Raw genomic sequence first — 25,981 nt, 5'->3', positions numbered from 1 at the left:
ATATAAGGGTTATTACCAGAAGAAAAATATCACAACCCCTTGTTTTCTTGACATTAGCAAATGTTTTAATTTAATATTTAAGATCTCCTAAAGTGGTAGTGGAATCTTTACATCTGACTTCAGTACACATACCTTCTCGTAATAAATACAAATTGCAAATCGTTGTAATAGCTTAACCAAGTTTCCCTTTGGGATTTGGTCAGCCCGGCAATTGCCAACTGCCATATCATAACAATTGCTTTCTCCAAGGAGGTTGGTACACTATTCTCTGGCTTGTTAAATCAGTGCCTAGTGGGTTCCTCCACTCCAATTGTGGCTTTAGCACGTTCTCCTGTTGAGGCGAGGTAAAGGGGCCTCCGCTCGTTTGGTGTGACAACTGCAGAATTGCTGTGGAGACAGGCTGGGCAGCCTTCAGCAGTGAACTGCATTTTCAAGCATTTTTTCACAACCTCGGGATATTCAACAACAACTTGCATTTATGTAGCACCTTTAAAATCATGCAACTTTCCAAGGTGCTTCACAGAAGCAGTATCAAACAATATTTGACATTGAGCCACATAAGATATTAGGACAGGTGACCAAAGGCTTATTGAAGGAGGTATGCTTTACGGCATGTCTTAAAGCAAGGAGAGAGGTGGAATGATTTGGGAATTCGAGAGCTTCAAGCCTTGACAGATGACCATCTGATACTTACTGGTGCTGCATCAAGTTGTTGACCACCTTGGTATGAAGTTGTGGATTGTAATGTGTCCCACTAGATAAGGATTAATGAATAGGGGAGGTATTGAATATAATCATGATTAAACAGGCAGAAGAATTGACGCAGCTCTGCACGCATTTTCAAATGGGTTATAAGCTGGTAAAAGCCAATGTGGTGATTTAGTTTAGTCTGTGATGCTGCTTTCTCAGTTTAGCTCTTAAAAAGTTTTGTGATTTTTCTTTTTGATGCAGGAAACATTAATGTTCAAGTTTTTAGTTAGCATTTATACAACAAAGTGGGCTGCTGTTACTGAAAAGTTTCAGTGTATTGAAAATGACAAATCAGGAGAAAACCCAGGCAGATCGTTTCCATCCTTTTTTCCCCCACGCTTCTGACCTATTTGTGCCATCTGTGACCTCCTCCAGCCCCACAGCCCTCTGGGATATCTGCGCTCCTCTTATTCTGGTCTCTTGTCCTTTACAATTGCTCTAAAGAGCTCTAATGGTTCCAAGCTCTGGAATTCCCTCCCTACGCTTCTCGGCCTCAGGAACTTGCTTTCCTCCTTTAAGATGCTCCTTAAAACCTACCTCTTTGCCCAAGCTTTTGATCATGTGTCTGAATATCTCCTCATGTGGCTCAGTGTCATACTTCATTTTAAGATGCTCCTGTGAAGGGCCTTGGGACGTTTCATTACGTAAAGGCACTGTATGAATATAAGTTGTTGCTGCTGTTCTTTTTTTCATTCCCCTCCACCACCCCCCACCAACCCCTATCCTGACCTCTGCACTTGTTTAAAGCCTGTTACATCTCTAACTTCCTGCTGTTCTGATGAAAGGTCACAAACCTGAAACATGAACTCCGTTTCTCTCTGCTGATGCTGAGTATTTCCAGTGCTTTCTGTTTTCTTTTCAAATTTTCAGCATTCTTAACGTTCTGCTTTTGGGTAACTGAACTTGTCATAAAATTCAGAATCTCACCATTTCTTTGCCTGACACTGACCTGTTTCAGATGTTCAATCAGGTGATTGACTTGTGCAATGAGACCTGCATGTGTCCAGTCTGAAAAGGATTTGGACGGAGGGTTGCCAGACATGTTGGATGATAAATTCCTGCCAGAGCCTTGAACTCAAAGCACGAAATGGTTGGTAAATTCTACCAGGTGCTGGGCATTCTGATTTTTAAAAAAAAATCAGCTGGCATGAGTACATCTCTGAATCATCCCAAATTACATCAAATAAAATGAAACTACGTTCAAGCACACTCATTGCTATACCGTTGAATGTGGAAGCCAATTCTGACAATCTAAGCTGGAAAGGTAGTATGACTGTTTTAATCTGCTTTTGTCACTTAGGTTTGAGTAAGGAATGTTGAAGAAGCTTGATGCAAAATACCACCACAGTCCATTTGTCAGGCTGAACATATTCAGAATAGTTTCCCAGGTGAGATCGTGAGTGGAATCAGAGATGCTGGGGGGGGTGTTGAAAATCCCAGTGGATAGCTTGGTGAGAGAAATTGCCAATCTGTGCAATACAGAACTTGGGACTCTGTTTGGGAACTTGTCATAATAAAGTTTTTGCTTATTTATTTCCCAGGTGGTTTTGCTATCGTGTTCTTGGTAAAGACTCATAATGGAGTTAAAAGTGCACTGAAGAGGATGTATGTCAACAATGAACATGATCTCCAGGTTTGCAAACGAGAGATCCAAATCATGGTGAGTGGCACATGTTTGCAGGCATTATGCCTTTACATGGGAGATGGTTATGATATACCAAGTGCCGAATATCATCCTAGTCTGTAGTTGGAGATGATTTGGTTTGGACATGAATATAGTAGGGCAAAAGGTGGCAGGGGGAGAACTCTGTGCCACTTAGAGCCGTGATTCAAAAGAGGGGTGGTGGGGATGGGAGGAAAGTCCGCGGTAGAATAATTAGGTAGTGTTTGGAGGGAAATCCATGGCAAAAAAAAATCATTGTCCATTTGGGACCCCTTGGGCCAAAAAGCTTTTTCTTACTGCAGTTTTAATGCTCTTACAGGAAATAACTGCATGTGTGTGTGTCTCTCTCTCTCTCTCTCTCTCTCTCGCCACTGTCTTCGTGCATTCATTTAATTCTTAGTCCTCATCCCCTCCTGCATGAGCATGTCTCCTCTCTGCTGTCCCATTCTATTGTTTGGCTAATGCCTTTCCAGCTGCTGTCCATTACAAGGTAGTAGGTTGGTGGCATTCTCTTGTTGGTCCCTGGTGTCGCATCCTGACCACCAGGCACTGGTGAATAAGAATAAGCTTCAAGAGAAGTAAGTTGGCTTAAAAAAAAATACATTATTAAATAAATAAAATCTTACTGAATAACTTGTGTTCTAAAATAATTTTCAAATATAGCAGATTTTGTTTTTCTTTCTCATGGCAGTTTTCAGTTTGTGTGGCAGAAACAATTTGAGAATGATACTGGGAGCCGTTAATCTGTATTGGTGCACCACTAACGGCGGTTTTGGCCCTTTTTTCCCTTTTTCTTTTTCTTCCCTTCCTTCTGTCCTCTATTGAATGTGCTGACTCCTGCAGGCAATACTGTTCTACCGGCACTCTTAACTGTCTTGTCCAGACAGCTGTTTTTCTACAGAAATGGGCACAGAAATGTTGACAGACTGTTACTTGCAGGGTGCACCACAACCGAGCCAGTTGTACCTTTCACTGAAGCCCACGTACCCACAGGATGAAGTTGCTGGATGGCAGTCAGAAAGAGGAGTCATGGCTCATTTTCACTCTTTCCAGACATCCGGATCCCTGAGATATTGCGGCCAGTTGTAATAGCTCTACTGCTTGCCGTGGCTTAGATCAACACACATGCAACTTGATCGTTATATCATAACTTATTTTCAAATGATTATTTGGACAGCAGTATGATGCTAATAAAAACAAGTGATGACCCACTTGTGACCAAGTATTCTCTGTATTCCAGAGGGACCTGGCAGGGCACAAGAACATTGTTGGATATATTGATTCCAGTACCACGGCTGTCGGCTCTGGAGAGGTCTGGGAAGTGCTGATCCTGATGGATTTTTGTCGAGGTGAGGACTTTTGTTTCATTAACTAATGGAATCTGCTTTAATGCAATGCATTTGTATGCCTGACTTGATTTATTGTAGAGATGGGAATAAATGTCAGGGACTTCATTTTAATTCCTTCATTGCGTATAAATGCATCACTGGGGAATAAACCTACTATTCTGAGATATGATGGTTGAAGAAACTCATGGATTTGACTGGATTAATCCATGTTGCTTGACAAGGACAAATAACAAATGAGAGCTGTGAAATGTGAAAGAACATTTTTCAATCTTTACACAGTCACCTGGAACAAATTCTCATCTGACAGTCACAGGGGTGGTGGGGGTGGAATTCCAAACCAGTCTGAAGTTGGAAGCGAGCACCTTCTCAATGGCAAATAGGGCCGGAATTTTCTGGCTGGGGACCTGCTGCGGGCGAGGCGGCGCCCCAGCCAGAAATCCGTTGACCTGCGGCGGGACCGGAAGATCCCGGCGGTGGGTGGGTGCGGAAAATCCCACCCAGGGATGGGCAATAAATGCTGGCCCGGCCAGCGAAGCCCACGTCCCATGAGTGAATATAAAAAAAAAACCCTCATGGTTGGGTTGAATTTTCCTCTTTTAGGGAGGTACTTAAAAGCTACAACTTTTCCCAAGCTTTTGGCCATCTGACCCAATATCTCCCTTACGCGTGTCAGTGTCATACTTTACTTTATTCTGCCCCTGTGAAGAGTCTTGGGATATTTCATTACCTTAAAGGCGCCATATAAAAATATAAATTGTTCTGAATTTGACAGTATGTTTATTTTATTTCATTGGATGCAAGCCAGCATTTGTTGCCCATCCCGAGTTGCTACAACAGAATGCCTTGCTGGGCCATTTCAGAGGACAGTTAAGAGTCAACAACATTGCTGTGGGCCTGGAGTCACGTGTAGGCCAGACTGGGTCAGGATGGCAGATTTCCTTGCCTAAAGGGTATTAATGAACCAGATGAGCTTTTATGCCAATCAGCGGTAGTTGCATGGTTACGGTTACTTTAATCTACAGTACCCGTCAGCAGTCTAAACCTATCACTGACACTAATGCAATGGCTCCCGAGGAAAGGAATTTTCATTTAAATTTGGAAACATTTTGTTTGTCAGATTTCTTTGAAGTGAAAAATAAACCTGCATTAAATCATTACCAGGGAAGGATATGAGGTTTGCACAGAAATATCAATGATTCAACTTCACAAGCTTTTGGCCCTGATTTTTCTTTAACCCCACCGCCCCCTGCCCCCAAACAACATGCACTTTCATGCACAGAAGACATCCACTGTACTTGTGAACCCAAAGCCTCGTAAACAGACAACTTTTATTGATATAGTGCCTTTAATGTAATGAAATGTTCCAAAGTGCTCCACAGGAGCATTATCGAAGAAGAAATGACACTGAGCCACATGAGGAGATATTTTGATCAGATGACCAAAAGCTTGGTCAAAGAGCTATGTTTTAAAAAATATCTTCAATGAGGAAAGAGAGGTCGAAAGGCGGAGAGATATAGGCAGAGAATTGCAGAGCTTGGGGTCTAAGCAGATGAAGGCATGGCCACAAATGGTACAGCCCTTATAATTGGGAATGCACAAGAGGCGCAGGTATCACGGAGGGTTGTGGGGCTGGAGGAGGTGACAAGTAGAGAGGGGCAAGGTCATGGAGGGATTTGAAAACAAGAATGAGAATCTTAAAGTCAGGACATTGCCTGACTGAGAGCCAAAAAATAGTCTTTTTTTAAAACTGCAGTCAACTTCTCTGGTTACCCTCCACAGTTCTCTGTAGGTATTCTGTGGGACCGGGTTTTTCAGGCAGGATGGGGGTAAGATATGAGCTTTTTCAAGTCAAGTTTTTAAATGGGGTAATTGAGGTAGTAAGGTATGACAGCACTAACAGTCTTGCACATTTGTGTACTTGTTGTATATTGTGCAAGCATATTCCTGCCAATTGTGCATGAAGTATCTTGTCAGTAGCAAACATGCCATATTGCTGACACATTGCTACCCCATCGCTTTGTCTTCATCCAGGATGAATGGCTGAAGTTGTGAAGAGAAGGTAGAACAAGTCCTATCATGATAAATTGTTTGGAACTTTTTGGGTAGCACTGTTAAGATACAGCCTTGGAGTAAGGGAACACAAATATTCTGGTTTGGAGTCAGATCAAGAAGTTTCTGGGCCTCATTTCTGTCAACCATCGCATACGGAAAAGGCTAGTTCTGGGTTACTTCCTCTGCAACTGTGGAGCTTCCTCTGTCATGAAATGATCCAAAATTCACTCACCAGGAGAGAAGTGCTTCTGACTTGAGGCATGTTTATACAATGGTAAATCTTTCTCACGCTCTTGCTTTGCCTGTGAGGCAATTGCTCTGTATTGAAACTTGTTCAGTCATTAGGTTAAACCATGGTTCCAGAGGGTGACACCATGTCTTTCCAAGCTTTTTTGTTGCCTGTTTGTCTCAGGAAAGAGACGGAGTATTTTGTTCTTCCCCCTTTTATTTCCTGTCCAGTACTGTCGTGTCTGATTTTGTGTGTTATGTAGAGTGTGCAATGGCTGCACAAATGGGAGCACAGGGTTTGGGCTCTGTGTATTAACTCAACTGAAATCAGCTCTCGTTACCCAATAGCACATTTCAAAGACTCGCATATTTTGCCAGCCTGCACTTGTCATCAGTTTCCCCAGGGAAAGGGCATTTATATTATGAAGTGCAGCTGGAGGAGGGAGATCCCAAGCATCTCCTGTCATAAAATAAGAACCAAGTTGCCTTTCCATTTGATCTGAGAATACCTTTGATGTCATGTGCGCAGGAAAATCTGCGACAATGCAGGTGCAAGTACTTGTGCAGTTGAAGAATGGATGATCCTGAGCTTAGTACAGAATGCTGTACTTAATCACAGTAATGGCCACTCTGCTGTGCTGTTAGCTGTTGGAGAGGAGGAATGATATGGAGTCCCTGCTCCATCATCGTGACACAAATTTAGCTTACATTTTGCAACTCCCCAACTCTGCAGAAACAGTTCGGTGCAAAATTGTAGGTGCCATTATCTCATTCGTTACTGAATCACGTTCGAGTTTCTTTTGAGCAGTGGATGGTGTTTGCAGGTTTCCATGGCTATAGCTGTATGTTCCTGTGATCCGATTTTGTTGTTGCAGTCCTCCACACAAGAAATTAGTGTTTCCTGGCAATGCTTAGAAGAGAAAATCAATGTTTTTTATATTTGTTCTTCCTCACCATCTATTGTGTTGATGGAGAGGTGCTTGTTCCAATCTTTGTAAATGCTGCTTTAAAAGCAGTTGCACAGGAGCACCTGTAACGAAGCATATTACCTCACCCACCCATAGCAAATGGTTGAAGTTGGGAGCTCAAATTGTGAAGAATTATGGGCACTATCATGCCACTTGTTGGTCCTTGACTGAATTCTGGCTCCTTGTTCATCAACATTTCCTTTGCCCACCATTGGCAGCCATGCCTTCGGTTGCCTCGGCTCTAAGCTCTAGAATTTATCCTTTAAACCTCCACCTCTCCGGCTCCCTTTCCTTCTCAAAGGCACTCCTTAAAATCTAACTCTTCGACCTCGTTATGCTCCCGTCAAACCCCCTGTGCTCTAACTTGTCTTTGTGATACACTGCCCAAGCACACTTCAATGTAGTACACGATGATTCCAATACGTTGCCAAATTCACTGTGGAATCCTGCCCAGGGGGAAGGGTGACTTGTCTCTGCGACACCTTGGTTCATTACTCAATTACCCCCAACATCTCGTCCCTTCTGACAGCACCTTCCCATACAATTGGAGGAGGTATAACACTTGTCTGTTTTCCTCCTCTCTCCTCACTGTCCAGGCCCCAAACACACTTTACAGGTGAAGCAGCGACTTAAACTTTTACCACTTGATTTAGTATACTGTGTTCACTGTGCACAATGTGTTCACCTCTCCATTGGACAGATCAAATGCAAATTGGGTGACTGCTCAGTCCGCAAGCATGACCTTGCAGAGTGACAATGACCATGCTTCAGAATACCAGCTTGCTGTCACATGCACATTTCTGTCCTTGACCATGCTGCAGTGTTCCGATGAAACTCAACACAAGCTCCAGGAACAGCATCTTATCTTCCAATTAGGCACTTTACAGTCTTTTGGACTCTGTATTGTGTTCAACAATTTCAGACTATGAACTCTGTCCCCCATTTGACTCTGTGTTTTTTCCCTGTGTCATTCTTACTCTTGACTTTCATGTTTTTGCTTTCGGCCAGAACTGTTCTTTATTCTGCCGTTCACACTCACTTTGGCCAACTACTTTGTTTCTTTACTACAACCATTACCACTGCCTTTCCCGGTTGTTCCATGACATCTTTGTAATTTAATCACTCCTGCTCTCTACCCTATCCTAAACCTTCCCTTTTACTCTTCCTTCCCTCACCCTTTTCAAGGGCAGAAAGCTCATCACATTTCGACGCGCCTTCATTTCTGAAGAAGAGTCCTATTTGACTCGAAATGTGAACTGTATCTCTCTCCATAGATGCTGTCAGACCTGCAGAGTACTTCCAGCACTTTTTGCTTTTATCTCAGATTTCCAGCACATGCACTATTTTGCTTTTATTATCTAAGGGAGACTTGCCTTGCTCATTCATTTGTTTTAAGTACAATAACAGCTGCCTGGCTTCGTAGGAAAATCTGAAGGTGACCATAATACAGCATCATTCTTGAAAAGAACAAAGATAGAACAGGAGTAAAAGTTGTAAATTGAGGGAAGACAAATTTTACGAAGCTGAGAGGTGATCTGGCAAAAATGGACTCTTTACAGCTAGTTGAAGGAAAATCAGTGATAGACCAGTGGGAGGCATTCAAAAGCAAGATTCTACTGATGTTATGATGCAGCAGTTGGTAAAGACTGAGTTTAAATCCCAGAGGGAAACTTGAAACAACTGTCATAACCTATATTTTCAATTGGTATGTTTGAGATGCAGTTCTTAATTCAGGAATGAGACCACCGAGCCTCGAGGTTTTTATATATAAAACTAAATTAAACATTTATTAATTTAACAACAAATTAAACACATACTACAAATTACTACCATAATAACTTTTAAGCAAATCCCCAAATTAATCACTCTGCACCAAGGCAACAGTAACCCATAGACTTTAAATGGACACCAGGCAAAGCACATTTGCCTTTACAAATTCAAAATGAGTTTCCTTGAAATTTGGTTCTTTTACAGACACAGTTATAGGCTTGCAGGCTGGTTAGATTTTAAATGCCTCTGACTTATACACACAAACTCCTTTCGGTTTATACCTAGCTTTTCCTTGGAAAGTAAATTTTCCATTGTAATACTAGGCTTTTAATTTTAACAATACCATCCTTTGCTTCCACCAATTTTATTAGTAAGCGGAAAAAAAATAAACACATTGCTTGGCGTCTTCTAGCTAGGTGCAAGATTTAACCCATTCTTTTGCATGCTTGATTTAAAAGTGAAAATTGCTCCCTTGACACTTATGTTTCTAAACTTCTCCATGTTTATCTAATTACCATTTCAAACCTTTTTTCTATACATCAAAGCACGCAGACTAGCTGGCTTTAATCCAATTAAGACACACACATCTAAACACACAGACACAGTCCCCACTAGAATCCCATTTTAAAAATAATTTCCAGTAACATGAGAGACATTAATGTCTCCTGATGTCATTCCCCCTCCCGATCAAAAAATGAACCGTCATAATTTTAAAAGACGGCTTCATTTTTAATAACCCATCTCACACTATCCCCTATACTTATTACGCTATTACATTACCAGATGCATGCATTAACATAACAATATACATACACAAATCCTTGGTATCAGTAGAAATCACTCCAGTCCAGGTTTTTTAAAAATGTCCAATTTTCCCTTTAAATTTCAAACTCTTAATAACGCATCTGCGAACAGATTTTCTCTACCAGCAACGTGTATAATCTGTAGATTAAATGGTTATAATAATAGACTCCACTTGAAAAGTCTTGCACTTTTGTCTTGAAATTTGTCCAAAAACTTGAAAGATTTGTGGTCTGTATAAGCAATTGTTTTTGATGAATTGTTTGTAATATAAATTTCAAAATGTTGCAATGCTAACACAAAACCCAAAGTCTCTTTTTTGATTGTTGAATATCTTCTCTGTTGTACATTCAGCTTCCGTGAAAAATACCCTATCGGTTTTTCAATTCCAGCATCATTCTCTTGTAACGGTACGGCCCCAGTGCCTATATCGCTCGCGTCAACGGTCAACTTAAATTGCTTGACATAATTGGGTACTGCCAAAACTGGTGTCATAGTTAATACAGTTTTCAAACTGTCAAATGACTTCTGACACTCTAGTATCCATTGAAACTTATTGTTTCTTTTTAATAGTTCAGTAAGTGGAACAAACACACTGCTGAAATCTAGTACAAATTTCCGGTAAACCCACTCATGCCCAGAAATCTCAAAACTTCTCGTTTTGTTGTAGGCGCTGGGAAACCCATGATAGCCTTGACTTTCACATCACTTTGACACTTGTTTGGAAGGGTAACTCAATATTTCATTTAAATCTTCAAGCACCCCCTCATTATCCAATTTGATTAGAGGAAAATCAATTTCAGAGTCTTGCACTTCTTTCTCATCATCCACCATCACTAATACCTCTTTTTGTTCCTCTTCCCTGTCAAAGCACTTTTTAAGCAAATTTACATGACACAGCCTCTGCTTCTTTCTTCTATCTGGAGTATTTATTAAATAATTTACTTCACTCAATTTCTTTTCAATCCTGTAAGATCCACTAAACCTTGCATTTGATGAATCACCTAGTACTGGCAACAGAACTAACACTTTCCAGAAACAAAACTGCAAGCTGTCGCTTTTTTGTCTGCCTTCATTTTCATTACTTGCTGTGATATCTTTAAATGCTCCCTAGCCAACTCACGTGCTCTGTTCAATCTTTCCCTGAAATTTGATACGTAATCCAGGAGAATAGTTTCTGAATTTTGACCCACCAATTTCTGATGAATCAATATCAGTGCTCCCTGACCTAATGACCATAAACTGGTTCAAAAGAGCTAAAACCAGTTGATGCATTAGGAGCGTCTCTAATAGCAAATAACAAGAATGGAATTACTCTACCCCAATCCTGACAGTACGTTCTTATCATAGTTTTTAAAGTTTGATGCCATCTTTCCAAAGCCCCTTGTGACCCCGGATGATAAGCTGTTGACTTAAACTGTTCTATCCCCAAACTGTTCATTACTTCGTTATACAGCTGTGACATGAACTTTGACCGCAGATCTGATTGTATTTCCTGAGGTAAACCATATCTTGTAAAAAATGTAGTTAACTCTTCCACAATCCTCTTAGCTGTAATATTTTTTAAAGATATCAGGAAACCTGGTAGACACAACCATTTTTGTCAGTAAGTACTGATTTCCACTTTTAGTCTTAGGGAGGGGTCCTACACAATCAATCATGACCCTGGTAAAGGGTTCTTCAAATGCTAGTATTGGAATTAAAGGCGCCGGCTTAATCACTGCTTGGGGCTTCCCTATTATATGTGAGATGTTCTACAGAATTTGACTACATCCCTATGCAACCCAGGTCAAAAATATATCTCTTTCTTTTCCTGTGTTTTCTTAATTCCTAAATGTCCCCCCATAGGAATTTCATGAGCAATCCTCAGAATCTCATTTCTATACCCTAATGGGATAACAACCTGATGCACCTCCCTCCAGCTTTCATTTGCTGAGACATGATCTGACGGCCACTTTCTCATTAAAATACCTTCCCCAAGATAATAACATACTAGAATACATTTTGCTTCTGTTTCTGAGTAAGCTTCCTGATATAACTGTTTTAATTGCAAATCAATTTTCTGTAACTCCACTAATTTTGTTGAGTTAAACATTTCAGCTACATTTTTCTATATTTCTTCCTCCTGAATAATGCTATCAAATGCAGTGCCAGCTGATTGGATTTTGACATCTTTTTCTTGCCTCTGAACTGCCTGCTTATCTTGTTTATCTTGTTCTTCCCAATGAGCCTTTGATCTCATTACAACACAATCAGGAAACAATCCAGGATGTTCCTTCTGTAACATCTCTGTTGAAAACACTTCTACAGACTGCTCATCTACCATAGCCATCATCAGCATTTACGATCTAGCTATATCATTATCCAGAATAAATTGAATCCCAGCAATAGGCAATTTTTACACCACTCCAACTATAGCTTCACCAGCCTTCCATTTGCTCTTTAAATTGACCTTCCACAATGGAATAGAATTAGCATCTCCATGAACCTCACTTATTATTACCACCTTCTGCAATACTCCCTTTGAACAACAAATATCACTATACCTCAACATTAAGGATTGACTAGCCCCTGTGTCTCTTAAAATGTTAACATCTTTATCTACTCCACCCTGTAGGCATGGAAAGACTTTCCCTTCACACACAAAGTCTTTAAACATTTCTGCATCTTGCCCCTCAGAATTCTCTTGGGTAAATTCTGAACACATTCCCACTTCTTAACCTGTCACTGATTCTTCCTGTTCTACCTGTACACACACACTGGTTTTTCCTGTGCCTGAACCTCAGAACCCACAGTACTTTTATTTCCAGAACTTTTCTGCACCCCAATGATTCCAACAGACTTTCCCAGTAATTTCTAACACACTGACTTAATTACAATGAAAACACCCCAATTTTCGAATGTCACTCCTACCTTCAGCACCTTCCTTTTTATTCTGAGAAAAACTTTTCTGGGAATTTCCAGCTACTCCTCCTCTTCCCTGACCACTCATCTGCGTTTCACCTTCCCACTTTCTATCCTTTCGGATTTAAAAGGGTGACGGGATAAAAGTTTAGCTCTATGCACTAACTCATAATCATCAGCTATCTCTGCTTCTTGTCTTACCATTTGAGCCGTCTGTTCCTCCTCATGAGCTCTCACTACCAAAGGAATTGAATCTTTAAATTCTGCCAAAAGAATTACTTCCCTAAGAGCTGCATATGTTGTCTTTATTTTTAACACCCGTATCCACCGGTCAAAATTGCTTTGGTTTACTCTCTCAAATTCAAGATGAGTTTGCCCAGGATGTTTTCTCATATTCCTAAATTTCTGCCTGTATGCCTCAGGAATCAACTCATACGCACTCAAAATAGCCTTTTTCACCACATCATAATTCACAGTTTTCTCTTCAGTTGGCGTATACCTCGTGCGCTGTACCCACCAATTTAGACTGTAACAATAATGTCCAGTGCTCCGTTGGCCATTTCATCTGTTTAGCTACCTTCTCAAATGAAATAAAGAACGTTTCGTCATCTCTTTCCTCAAATTTTGGAAGAGCTTGTACAAATTTAAACATCTCCCCACTGGGTTATAAGTTAAAGGTTTTTTCATCATCAGAACTCTCCTCTGAACCTGAGATCTGTTTTTTTAACTTTCAGCTTTTAAGCAGGCATTCTCTTTCTCTTTCTTTCTCTCTTTCTTTATCCTTCTTTCTTGCCTGAAATTCCAGTTCCAGCTCTCTTTCTTTCTCCTGCCTTTCTGCTTGCTTTCTTTGAAATGCCTGTTTTTTGTAACTGTCATAAGCTTTCTTTTTCTGTTTTATCTTACCCTGTATGCTTCTGGATAACAAGGGGGCTCTGGCTCTAGATTTGGCAGTACCACCTTTCTTCTTTGCGGGGACATGTTGTCATGCAGAGATATTAATGCCTATAATGTTATTGAAAATTATTTTTAAAGTGGAATTCGAGTGGTGTCTATATGTTTCACTGCGTGTGTCTTAATTGGATTAAAGCCATCTGTAATTGTAATTTCTCTTTCCTTTGCTTCTAATTCAAGTTTCTCCAGTTCCATTGCTTGTTCAAGTTCAAGCATCTTCATTTCAAACTGAAGTTTCAACTCACTAGTGTCAGGTATCACTCCCAACTGTAGATGCTGTGCTATACCTTTAATTATATCTGCTTTCTTCACCCATACAGGTAACCCTAATTTTAATTTATCTGCCAACTTGGTTAACTTATTCTTGAATACTTTTTGTAACCCAATCAGAGTTAAATCTTCTACTCCCAAACAAGTCTTAGCAATTGCCAAAGCCATCTTGCAGTCTCACCACTTCGAAAAAACCTCATCAACTCCTGAATTCAAAGTGCTTCTTGTACTCGTAACCTTAAGATTCAACAATCCCAAACCAATCAAGGAGTCTCAAACCCTGCACTGCCAAGAGCCCCCAGTTGTTATGACACAGCAGTTGGTAAAGGCTGAGTTGTTAAAATCCCAGAGGGAAACTTGAAACAACTGTCGTAACCTATATTTTCAATTGGTATGTTTGAGATGCAGCTCTGAATTAAGGAATAAGACCACCGAGCCTCAAGAGTTTTTTTAATATAAAACTAAATTAAACATTTGTTAATTTAACAACAAATTAAATACATACACATGTCTACAAATTACTACCATAATAACTTTTAAACAAATCCCCAAATTAATCACTCCCAGGTAAATCTCCACCAAGGCAACAGTAACCCGTAGACTTTAAATGGATACCTGGCAAAGCAGATTTGACCTTCTGAATTCAAAATGAGTTTCCTTGCAGTTTGGTTCTCTTACAGACATAGTTGTAGGCTAACAAGTTGGTTAGATCTTAAATGCCTCTGCCTTACACACACAAACTCCTTTCTGTTTATACCTCGCTTTTCCTTTGAATGGTAAATTTTCCATTGTAATACTAGGCTTTTAATTTTAACAATAACATCCTTTGATTCCACTAATTTTATCCATAAGCTGAAAAAAATAAACACATTGCTTGGCATCTACTGCCTAGGTACAAGATTTCACCCATTCTTTTGAATGGTTTATTTAAAAATACAAATTGCCCCCCTTGACACCTATGTTTCTAAACTTCTCCGTGTTTATCTAATTACCATTTCGAACCTACTTCTTTCTATACATCAAAGCACCCGAACTAGATGGCATTAATCCAATTAAGACACACACAGTGAAGCACATAGACACAGACTCCACTAGAATTCCATCTTAAAAATAATTTTCAACAACATTATAGACATTAATATCTCTTCGTGACAACGGGCACAGTGTGGATATGTCCCCACAAAGAAGAAAGGTGGTACTGCCAAATCTAGAGCCCCCTGGTTATCCAGAAGCATACAGGGTAAGATAAAACAGAAAAAGAAAGCTTTTGACAATTACAAAAAACATAATACTGTAGGAGACCTAGAGGAGTATAGGGAGTACAGGGGTGAAGCCAAATGGAAATTAGGAAAACAAAGGGGATATGGAAATTATATTGGCAGGTAAAATAAAATAAAGGAAATCCCAAACATGTTTTACCAGTACCTTAAGAGCAAGAGGATAAGTAAGGAAAGGATAGGGCCTATCAGAGATGTGCAGGATAACTTATGGATGTATCCAGAAGAGGTGGGCAGGGTTCTTAATTAGTAAATTGTCTCTGTCTTTACTAAGGAGCGGGATAATGCAGGCATTGTAGTTAAAGTGGAGCAGTGTGGAATATGAGATACAATAAGCATAGTGAGAGGGGAAGTACTGGAAGGACTGACACCCTTGAAGGTGGATAAATCATTAGGACCGGATGGATTGAATCCCAGGCTGTTCAAGAAAGCCAGGAAGAAATACCGGATGCTCTGAGGATCATTTTCTAAATCCTTACGAGATACTGAAAGGTCTGAAGGTGGATAAATCACCTGGACCAGATGGATTACACCCCAGAGTTCTGAAGGAGATAGCTGAAGATATAGTGGAGGCGTTAGTGGTGACCTTTCAGGAATCACTGGAGTCAGGGAGGGTCCCAGAGGACTGGAAAATTGCTTATGTAACCCCCCTGTTTAAGAAGGGAGTGAGGCAAAAGACGAGAAATTACAGGCCGATTAGCCAGACCTCAGTCGTTGGTAAGATTTTAGTGTCCATTATTAAGGATGAGATTTCAGAATACTTGGAAGTGCATGGTAAGATCGGGCAAAGTCAGCATGGTTTCATCAAGGGGAGGTCATGCCTGACAAATCTGTTAGAATTCTTTGAGGGGGTAACAAGTAGGTTAGACAAGGAGAGCCAATGGATGTTATCTACTTGGACTTCCAGAAGGCCTTTGACAAGGTGCCGCACAGGAGGCTGCTCAGTAAGATAAGAGCCCATGGTGTTAGAGGCAAGGTACTAGCATGGATAGAAGATTGGCTGTCTGGCAGGAGGCAGAGAGTGGGGATAAGGGGGTCTTTCTCAGGATGGCGGCCGGTGACTAGTGGAGTTCCGCAGGGATCAGTGTTGGGACCGCAACTTTTCACTTTATACATTAATGATCTAGATGAAGGAACTGAGGGCATCCTGGCTAAGTTTGCAGATGATACAAAGATAGGTGGAGGGACAGGTAGTATTGAGGAGGCGGGGAGGCTGCAGAAGGATTTGGACAGGTTAGGAGAATGGGCAAAGAAGTGGCAGATGGAATACAACGTGGGGAAGTGTGAGGTCATGCACTTTGGTAGGAAGAATAGAGGCATAGACTATTTTCTAAATGGGGAGAGAATTCAGAAATCTGGAGTGCAAAGGGACTTGGGAGTCCTAGTCCAGGATTCTCTTAAGGTTAACTTGCAGGTTGAGTCGGTAGTTAGGAAGGCAAATGCAATGTTGGCATTTATTTCGAGAGGACTAGAATATAAAAGCAGGGATGCGCTGCTGAGGCTTTATAAGGCCCTGGTCAGACCACATTTAGAATATTGTGAGCAATTTTGGGCCCCGTATCTCAGGAAGGTTGTGCTGGCCCTGGAGAGGGTCCAGAGGAGGTTCACGAGAATGATCCCAGGAATGAAAGGCTTAACATATGAGGAACGTTTGAGGACTCTGGGTCTATACTCGATGGAGTTTAGAAGGATGAGGGGGGATCTGATTGAAACTTACAGAATACTGAAAGACCTGATAGAGTGGACGTGGGGAAGATGTTTCCATTAGTAGGAGAGACTAGGACCTGAGGGCACAGCCTCAGAGTAAAGGGAAGACCTTTTAGAACAGAGATGAGGGGAAACTTCTTTAGCCAGAGAGTGGTGAATCTATGGAATTCATTGCCACACAAGGCTGTGGAGGCCAGGTCATTGAGTGTATTTAAGACCGAGATAGATAGGTTCTTGATTGGTATGGGGATCAAAGGTTACGGGGAGAAGTTGGGAGAATGGGGCTGAGAAACTTATCAGCCATGATTGAATGGCGGAGCAGACTCGATGTGTCGATTGGCCTCATTTCTGCTCCTATGTCTTATACAGGCAAGGTATCAGAGGATTGGAGATCTGCAAACTTTGTCCCATTATTTAAAAAGGGTGCAAGGGGTCGGCCAAATAATTATAGGCCAGTCAGTCTGACTTCGGCGGTGCCCAAATTATTAGAATCAATTCTGAAAGACAGGATAAACTGTCACTCAAAAAGGAATGGGTGAATCAGGGACAGTCAGCATGGTTTTGCTAAGGGAAGGTCGTGTCTAACTAATGTAATCAAAATTTTTGAGTAAGTAACAAGGAAAATTGATGAGGGGACTGCAGTGGATGTTGTCTACACGGATTTTAGTAAGGCATTTGACAAGGATCCACATGGCAGACTGGTCAGAAAAGTAAAAGTTCATGGGATACAGGGGAATGTGGCGAACTGGACCTAAAATGGGCTCAGTGACAGGAAACGAAGGGTAATGGTTGATGGATGTTTTTGCGAATGGAAAGCGGTTTTCAGTGGCGTTCCACAGGGCTCAGTGTTGGGCCCCTTGCTGTTTGTTGTATATATCAATGATTTGGACTTAAAAATGGGAGGCATGATTGAGAAATTTGCAGACGACATAAAAAGTGGCTGTGTAGTTGATAGCGAAGAGGATAACTGAGTGGGTGGGAAAGTGGAAGATGGAATTCAATCCAGAGAAGTGTGAGATAATACATTTGGGGAAGCGAAATAAAACTTGGGAATACACAGTAAATGGGAGGATATTGGAAGTGAGAGGCCTTGGAATGCATGTCCGAAGGTCCCAGAAGGTAGCACGAGAGATGGATAAGGTGGTAAAGAAAGCATGTTGAATGCTTTCCTTTATTGGATGAGGCATGGAATGCAAAAACAGGGATATACTGATGGAACTGTATAAAACGCTTGTTAGGCCACAGATGGAATTTGTGTACAGACCTTACAGGAAGGACATAATTGCTCTGGAGAGAGTACAAAGCAGATTTACAAGAATGTTGGTAGCGCTTGAAAATTGCAGCTATGAGGAAAGATTGGGTAGGCTAAGATTGTTTTCCTTAGAATGGAGGTGACCTGATAGAGGTGTACAAGATTGAGGGGCCTGGATAGAATAGACAGGAAAGACCTGTTTCCCCTCGCGGAGCGGTCAATTACCGGAGGGCATGGATTTAAGGTGGTTGGTAGAAGGACTAGAGAGGACATGAGGAACAACTTCTTCACCCAGAGGGTAATGGGTATTTGGAATCCGCTGCCTGATTTGGTGATGGAGGTGGAAACTCTCAACTCCTTTAAAAGGTACTTGCTTCTGCACTTGAAGTGCTGTAACCTGCAAGGCTACAGACCAGGGGCTGGAAGGTGGGCTGAGAATGGGCAGCTAGATGCGATGGGCTGAATGGCTTCTTTCTGTGCCGTAACTTTTCCATCATTCTATAGGTGAGAAAGGGTGGGTGGGGTGGAGAGAATGGCAGCATTTTCTCCCATCATAGGTGATGACTTGATTCATGTGCAAGTTGAATTTTTTTTTAACCCTGCCTTTTGTTGACAGTGTAAGTATTTGCTGATTACTTTCACATTTTAAAAAAAGTTAATGCAAAATAACCAAACAAATGGGAGAGATTAAAAATGATTCACCCCTAAGCAATCTGCCTGAAAATCACAAGTTGTTTTCCACACCCTTTGTTGCAGTACCACTTTAAGCATTGCTTGGAAAAGGGGGTGTTGGTTGACACTCAGATTTGATGTAAATCAAGCTGAAGAGGCTTGTGCTGCCTGTATGCCACTTTGTGGACAGGAACCAGGGCTCTGTCCAGCAATTCAACTTGAGGTCTGCTCCTCTTCAATATGATCTCAAAGTCCACTGTTCAGCAACAGAATGAGTGTTTTGTTGTTGCAACTGAATTTCAATACTCCTGTGGTCTGTGAAATTGTTTTCTATGTGGTATTCCTCTGAATTGGAAGCTGTGCAACTGGATAATTTTTCAGGTTCCATTTGTTAACACCCTCTTTTTTTTTTTCCTTCTTGCATGACATGCTTGGCACCTTTAACAAGCTTTGAACACAAGCCAGCAAACCTTTAGAGTTTGGTTCCTCTTGCGATCAACTTCCTTAATGCCCTGGAGGAGGAGCTGAATTCTAACATCTCCTGGAAGGAGGAGAGCTTTGCACATGGACGCAAGTTGTTCACACTAATTGTGAAACCCTGGACAACTGAGGGTTGATGGGGTAGCATTCCTGTCAACTGGTGCTGCAGTAGAAAGGAGGAAATTGAAGGGCGTGGAAGGTATCAACCCCAAAGTCCAGCCTGGCCTAATTTTCTGACTCATGTGAAAGCTGCCTGTCAGACTGAGCCCTCCCATTCCAAAGGCTTGGCTGAGGCAGAGAAGCAGATGTGCTGATCTTGTTCTTTGATGCTTTGCATAAACAGGAAAATTTTGACTGTCAGTGTCCCTCTTTCTCTTTCTCCAAGCCCCAACCCCCATTGTAACTTCAGTTCTTCCAAAACCAGCCATCGCAATTTTATCTTGTGAGCTGTGTAGGGAATACAGGCGGTGAAGGCCATTCAACATATCACAGTTCATCCATAGCTCTTCCAAGCACTTCGCAATTTTTAGGTCAAGAAATTCTTTGGGACTTGTGACATACCAGCTCACAAGTTGAAAAATTGTGCCATTTGTCATGCTGTCACAGCTGACATTAAAGTAGTGCTACATATTTACCCTTTCTCTATTGTTTGCTATCTTGGACCCCCCTCATAGTTTCTTTCTTTCAAAGTTAAGGAGCTCCAGGATTTGTGCTCTTCCTTTAGCTGAGTTGGATCTGGGCGGGCTGTGTTGTGAAGTAGGGTCTGGGTGGCCTACATTTGTTAAGATGTTGGGCTATAATGAGCTCTTGTCTCCTTTTTTTCTTGATGCAGGAGGTCAGGTGGTGAACCTGATGAACCAGCGGTTGCAAACCGGTTTCACTGAGAACGAGGTATTGCAGATATTCTGTGACACGTGTGAAGCAGTCGCGAGGTTGCATCAGTGCAAAACACCCATCATCCATCGGGACTTAAAGGTGATTGAAACTTGCTGTAGGAGACCTGGCTGTCCAAAGAAAATGCAGTTGAAAAACTGCTCGTCAGTCTGCCCTTCCTGTCTTGCACCTGACTGAAGAAAGGCTGTGAGAGTGAGACCAGTTGATTCAGACATCTTTTTAAAATTTCCTCACCTCCTGCATGCAGAACTCGCAAAGGAGAGGACAGTTGGACCATGTGCAGCAACATTTTCGATGGCTAACAAGTTCCTGAAGGTTTTGTGCATTTGGCAGAGTGTCAGAAACATAGTGCCTCTACACATGGTGGCACACAATACTTATCCCATCACCCTCCCCCAGTGCCATGAATTGTGGTCATAAAGCATTGTTCTGCCAGGGTTCTCCTCCCACTGACATTTCCACAAATATTGAGTTGTGAACACAAAGCAAGGTCCTGTCATGCATGTGGTTTGGGTGCTCCTCCCACTCTGCCCAACATAATTAATTGAGAGTGTGAAGCAATGTCTTGCCTTATAATGCAACAGTGTTTTTCTCTCCCCATTCCCTTCCCTTCCCCCAAGTTGCCCCATTGTATTGAACCACGAGCATGTCCCATACCACAAGATGAAGCTATATGTCTTTCTTTCTCCCCAGTGTGATAAATCATGGTTACAAAGCATTGCCTTGCCATGTGGAACCTTATTCTTCCTGTCTCCTTGGTATATTATGAGCATAAAGCAGTATCCTGCCACATCACGCAGGAGAGATATGTGGTAATTATTTGAGTGCATTTATTTTTGGGAAACTGATTGACTTTGCTGGCTTCTTTGGTGGCTGAGTTGCTTAGTGCAGTGGCTACTGCAAGCCTGAGGGGTACAGACCAGGAAGGTTACAAACTTTCTCATTGAAGTAAGCTGCGTAAGCAGGTTTGCTCTGAACAACAGAGGGCTGTACTTGCTCTCCATTATCCTGGGTTCAGAAATTAAGCCAACCAGGCTTTTTTCTTTTCCCTGGTTGCTGTTGAGTGACTTTAAGATACGAACTTGGAGCAGGAGTAGGCCACTTGGCCCCTCAAGCCTGCTCCACCATTCAGTAAGATCATGGCTGATCTGATTGTAACCTCACCTCCACATTCCCACCTACCCCTGATAACCTTTCCCTTGCTTACCAAGAGTCTATCTTGCTCTGCCTTAAAAATAGTTAAAGACTCTGCTTCCACTGCCTTTTGAGGAAGAGAGTCCCAAAGACTCATGACCCTCTTGAGAGAAAAAAATGATCATCTCTGCCTTCAATGGGTGACCCTTTATTTTTAAAAAGCGACCCCTAGTTCTAGATTCTTCCAAAAGAGGAAACACCCTTTTCACATCCACCTTGTCAAGACCGCTTGGGATCTTATATGCTCTGTTCTATACTCCAGTGGATATAAACCTAGCACGTCCAACCTTTCCTCATAAGACAACCCACCCATTTAACTAGACAGGTTGAATATGGTTGTGATTCCCTCCATAAAATAGTATTCCCGCTGCCTGCCTAAACTCAGGCAGTGAGAGAGATGGGCTGCATTAAGAAAGGAGAACATCAGAATGGATCAGTTTTTGATGTACTAAATGTATCATGTCAGGTTTATTCCAGAGAATTGCACTTTTAAAAAAGTCTGCGCTGCTTGCATGTGGTGGATTGAGATCCACCAGCTTAATGGTTTTCTTTACTAAGTATTTGTAATGTTCCTCTTCAGGTTGAAAATATACTGCTTCATGACAAAGGACATTATGTCCTCTGTGATTTTGGAAGTGCAACCAATAAATTCCAGAATCCTCAGGTCGAAGGAGTCAATGCAGTTGAAGATGAAATTAAAAAGTAAGTGTTTTGTATTTTGTTTCATGTTCCTCAAGCACCACAATATTGAGCAACTCAGTGAAAATTAGCTGCTGCAATGGGGCAGATATGGTAATGGTACTGAACAAGTAACCAAGAAATTGAACCCTGATTCCATCAGGCTAAGTTTGTCAAGTTGAGTTTATAAGTCCGGTAATTTTTGGGCTTTCAGGGCAAAGAACTTGATGCACGAACAAAATCAAAATTCTGCAAATCTGAAATAAAAACAGAAAACGGTAGAAATAATCGGCAGGCCTGGCAGCATCTGTGGAGAGAGGAACAGAGTTAACATCTCAGGCCAATGACTTTTCTAAAAGACATTGACCTGCAGCATTGACTCTGTTTTGCTGTCACAGATGTTGCCGAATTTGCTGAGTATTTCCAGCATTTTCCGTTTCTACTGACTTGGTGCTCTTACCTGATCCAGCTGACACATGATTCTCTTGCACTCATAAAGCTTCCTAGTGAGCCACCATGAAGCAAGAAAAGGACTGACCACCACCTTTGCTCAACTGAAGATGGGCACTAAATATGGCATTGCCAGATCCTCAGAATAACTATTTTTTTAAATAAAAAAAGAAAGGTTGTTCCACATGCAGAAAAGAAAGGTATGATAACGTTTTGGGTTGTAACGTAGAGTTCCACTCAAATTGTTAATCAGCCTTTCTTTCCAACAATAACTGATTTGAGCATTTCCAGCCATTTCTGTAACTAAGCATGATCTCCTTTCTGGCAAAGGATGTAGCTTTCTAATCCCCATGGCTTTTTTTGCGATGCACCCCAGGGATGTTTGTGATCATCTTTCTCTTGCATTGATGGAAGATTTTCGGTTGTTACAGGGCAGGGAGCAGGGTTACGTGCAGTGTGCTCGCAGTATCATGCAAGCAGCCTTAGTGCCTGAGGAGTTGTCCCTGCTTGAAAGGATGTCATTGTACTCCTGATGAAATGTTGCGGCTATGAATTATTGAACTCGAGCCAAATATGAAAGATCACATCAAAATGCTTACAACTGAAGAGATGAATGGCTTCACTCTGAGTGAAGCACCAATCCTGATGATGATACATGTTTTACACTGAATCAGCATGAAATAATGACACGATAGATACAATGCACTGGAACTTCACCTGACTCAGTCTTCTGGATTCTCTGTGTGACCTTCTATTGACCTCCAATTCTGGTAATATTCAGTGACTGGAAATAATCAGGAGAGAATTATAATCTGTAGGTATTCCCACTTGTGCCAAAACATGTTAAAAAGCTTGGGCTTTGCTTTAAAAGGAGTCACTGTTGCCAAAATTTTTAGTGATGGATTGCTGTTTACGAATGCAGTTTCAGGACCCAACACTGCAAAACAGCGTCCACAGGAGCACAGGAGTTGCAGAAATATTTTTAACAAGGCTTTGGTACAGTAACCTTTTTTAAATTATCACCATAGGCCATTTCTCCTAGCCAACAATGAAATTTCACTTTCCATAAGCTAGACTGACATCCTCTGAGAATTGCGCTAATCAGCACACAGGTCACATCCAGTGTACCAGCCCTCTGTGGCGCTCACTTCGTACTACAGAATGCTCTGGTAAACTGTGCACCTAGAAATGCTTTTGTTACAGATATAAGCAACCAAGTGCACTGACCTGCAGCTCAGAGGGGGAAAAGTACAGACACTGAGGTGAACAATGCACCAGATGGACTGCAACAGTTCAAGAAGGCCTTCTCTGCCTTCTCAACTGCCTTCTCAAGGGGAATTAGCGACAGGCAGCAAATACTGGCCTTGTGGGTGACGCCCACATCATTTTAAATAATTTCTAAAAAATAACAGTTTTAAAACTCCAAATGAGCATAAGCCCTGGGATTCCATGAGGGATAGAACTGAAAAGCAGGGAACTTAAATCAAACTGGTATAAACCTCTGCTAGATCACACTTGAAAATATTGCGAGCAGTTCTGGTTCAAAATATAAACAAGGGTTTAGAGGTATTGGAGAAGTTGCAAAAAAGATGTCCTAGAATGATAGCAAACAGAGCTGTTCTACTTGTTGGTGGATATTGCAAATGCTGGAGCTCTTTTTTCGAGAAAAGGGAAGGCTGAGGGGTGGCCTAATGCAATTCTTTAAGACAATAAAATTACTTGATAGAGCAGGCAGAGAGAAAATAGGCAGAATTTCATTCTGACAACTCTGATCTCATCCCCACCTGACTGGAGAGCTGGCAGGAGCGCTGCATCACCACCTTGGGGAAGGCCTACTGGAACTTAGTGCCCTTCAGGCACTTAACTGGCCAGCGCCAGGCCTTCCATAGGATTCGGGGAATCCCATCCCCTAAGAGCTGCAGGTCAGTCAGAGGCCAGGAACTCTCCGTTGCTCATCAGCGTCACCGGGAGCGCTACCTGGTGCCAGTAATGCACCCACCAGAGGCCTCAGCTCCCTCCCGCCGAATTAAATGCCACTCCCAATCTCCAGACTCACTTGCAGGGTGGCAGGGGGTGGAATTAAATTCTGAGCAATGTTGTGTACAAGAGCAGAATGAGATAGTCACGAATAAACCCAGTAGGGAATTCATGAGAAACTGCTTTCCCCACAATGTGGAATGTCCTACCGCAGGGAGCAGTTGAGGCAAATAGAATAGATACAGTTAAAGGAAGCTAGATAAGCAACAGGAAGGAAGGAACAGTGTATACTGATGAGATTAGATGAAGAAGGGTGGGAGGAGGCTCGTGCGGTTTTGCTGTCCCAAAAAGCCTGTTTCTGTGCTGTAAATATTGCATGTAAAGAAAGGCAGACTTAGATATATATTGTGCATATCATGATCACCGGACATATCAAAGCACTTTACACCAATTAAACTCTTTTAACTGTCGTCATAGCAGAAATGTGGCAGCCAGTTTTTGCACCGGAAGCCCCCATAAACGGCAATGCAAGAATGACCAGATTACCTGTCTTTTTGTGCTTTGGCTGAGGGATGAATATTGGCCAGGACACCTGGCATAACTCCCCTGCTGCTGCTCGAAATAGTGCCAAGGGAACCTTTACACCCACCTGAGCAGGCAGATGGGGTCCCGGTTTAACATCTTGTCCAAAAGACACCACCTCTGACAGTGCAGTGCTCCCTCAGTCAAGTGCAGGAGTTTCAGCTTCGATTTTTGTGCTCAGGAGCAGGGCTTGAACCCGGAACCTTCTAATTCAAGGGTGAGAATGCTTCCAATTAAACCACGACTGACGAGACATACAAAACGAAGTATTACCATTTTATATTATTACCGGCACAGCCACTTGTTTTCCCACTTTGCGGAAACTGAACTGCACAATGTGATTCCAGAAGCACTGGCAGGAATCCAATGTAACGAAAGCAAGATTTGATGTATTTGATTATTATAAGTCAGTCGTTCTACTGATGTAAAATTCGGTTTTAACCACCTGCGGTCTGTGGAGGTGCTCCCATTTGCCTCGTCAAAAAAATGGAAATGCATCTCAGCAGCCTCCTCGGTCAGAGAGACCCACTCTTGACCGGTCGACTTCTCTACGATCCATGCTCATTACACCAAGCAGGAGCTGGAAACTTTCCCAAGTGTGGATGCCAATCCCTATACAACAAAGCAATTGAAAACAAAAGTCAGTTTTATTCAAACTCCGCTCGTGTATTGTTTCCAATACAATGAATATGTTGTTTCTGTTTTTAATTTCTGTGATTTTTTTTAATGAGGACAATGAGGAGCTTGAGCGTGCTTTTGCAGTTCCAGTTCCAAACGGATCAGCACTCTGACCCAAGTTGACCAATGAGCCTCTGAATACATAATGCCACTTGGAGAAATAGTTAAGTTCAGAGTCCAATCTACGCCCCAAGCAGTTTGCTTCCTCCACTGAGTCATTGAACATGGATAGTATTGAGCTCTGTCACACTTGAAGATACAGTAGAATTTCAGTCATGTGTTCATGGCTGGCATGTGAAATCTTCCTATTATGTCCACACCAACTCTGAAAATTGCCCAGCAGTGCATTTCTCAATTTTTCTTACTGAATTTAGGTCAGGTTTTTTCTTAAGAAAGTTATCAAGCTGGAAGAATCGAGAGATGTGGTGACAATT

The 25,981-nt window shown here is 41.8% G+C and overlaps 1 protein-coding gene across 7 annotated transcripts in view; it reads left to right on the top strand.

The window, feature by feature from the left end:
• The window catches only part of LOC144694829 (AP2-associated protein kinase 1-like), a 129,973-nt gene that overhangs the window by 26,832 nt on the left and 77,160 nt on the right, over positions 1 to 25,981 (top strand). For all 7 annotated transcript variants that reach the window (XM_078565445.1, XM_078565443.1, XM_078565447.1 and 4 more), the window contains exons 2-5: positions 2,292 to 2,410; positions 3,654 to 3,762; positions 19,927 to 20,069; positions 21,763 to 21,884. In XM_078565445.1, the coding sequence (XP_078421571.1) occupies positions 2,292 to 2,410; positions 3,654 to 3,762; positions 19,927 to 20,069; positions 21,763 to 21,884 (493 nt within the window). The remainder of the gene's footprint in view (positions 1 to 2,291; positions 2,411 to 3,653; positions 3,763 to 19,926; positions 20,070 to 21,762; positions 21,885 to 25,981) is intronic.

The sequence above is a fragment of the Cetorhinus maximus genome, chromosome 20, assembly GCF_964194155.1.
Source record: "Cetorhinus maximus chromosome 20, sCetMax3.hap1.1, whole genome shotgun sequence".
Taxonomy (NCBI): Eukaryota; Metazoa; Chordata; class Chondrichthyes; order Lamniformes; family Cetorhinidae; genus Cetorhinus; species Cetorhinus maximus.
The sequence above is the reverse complement of the archived record's forward strand: the minus strand, read 5'-3'. Positions and strand labels throughout refer to the sequence as shown.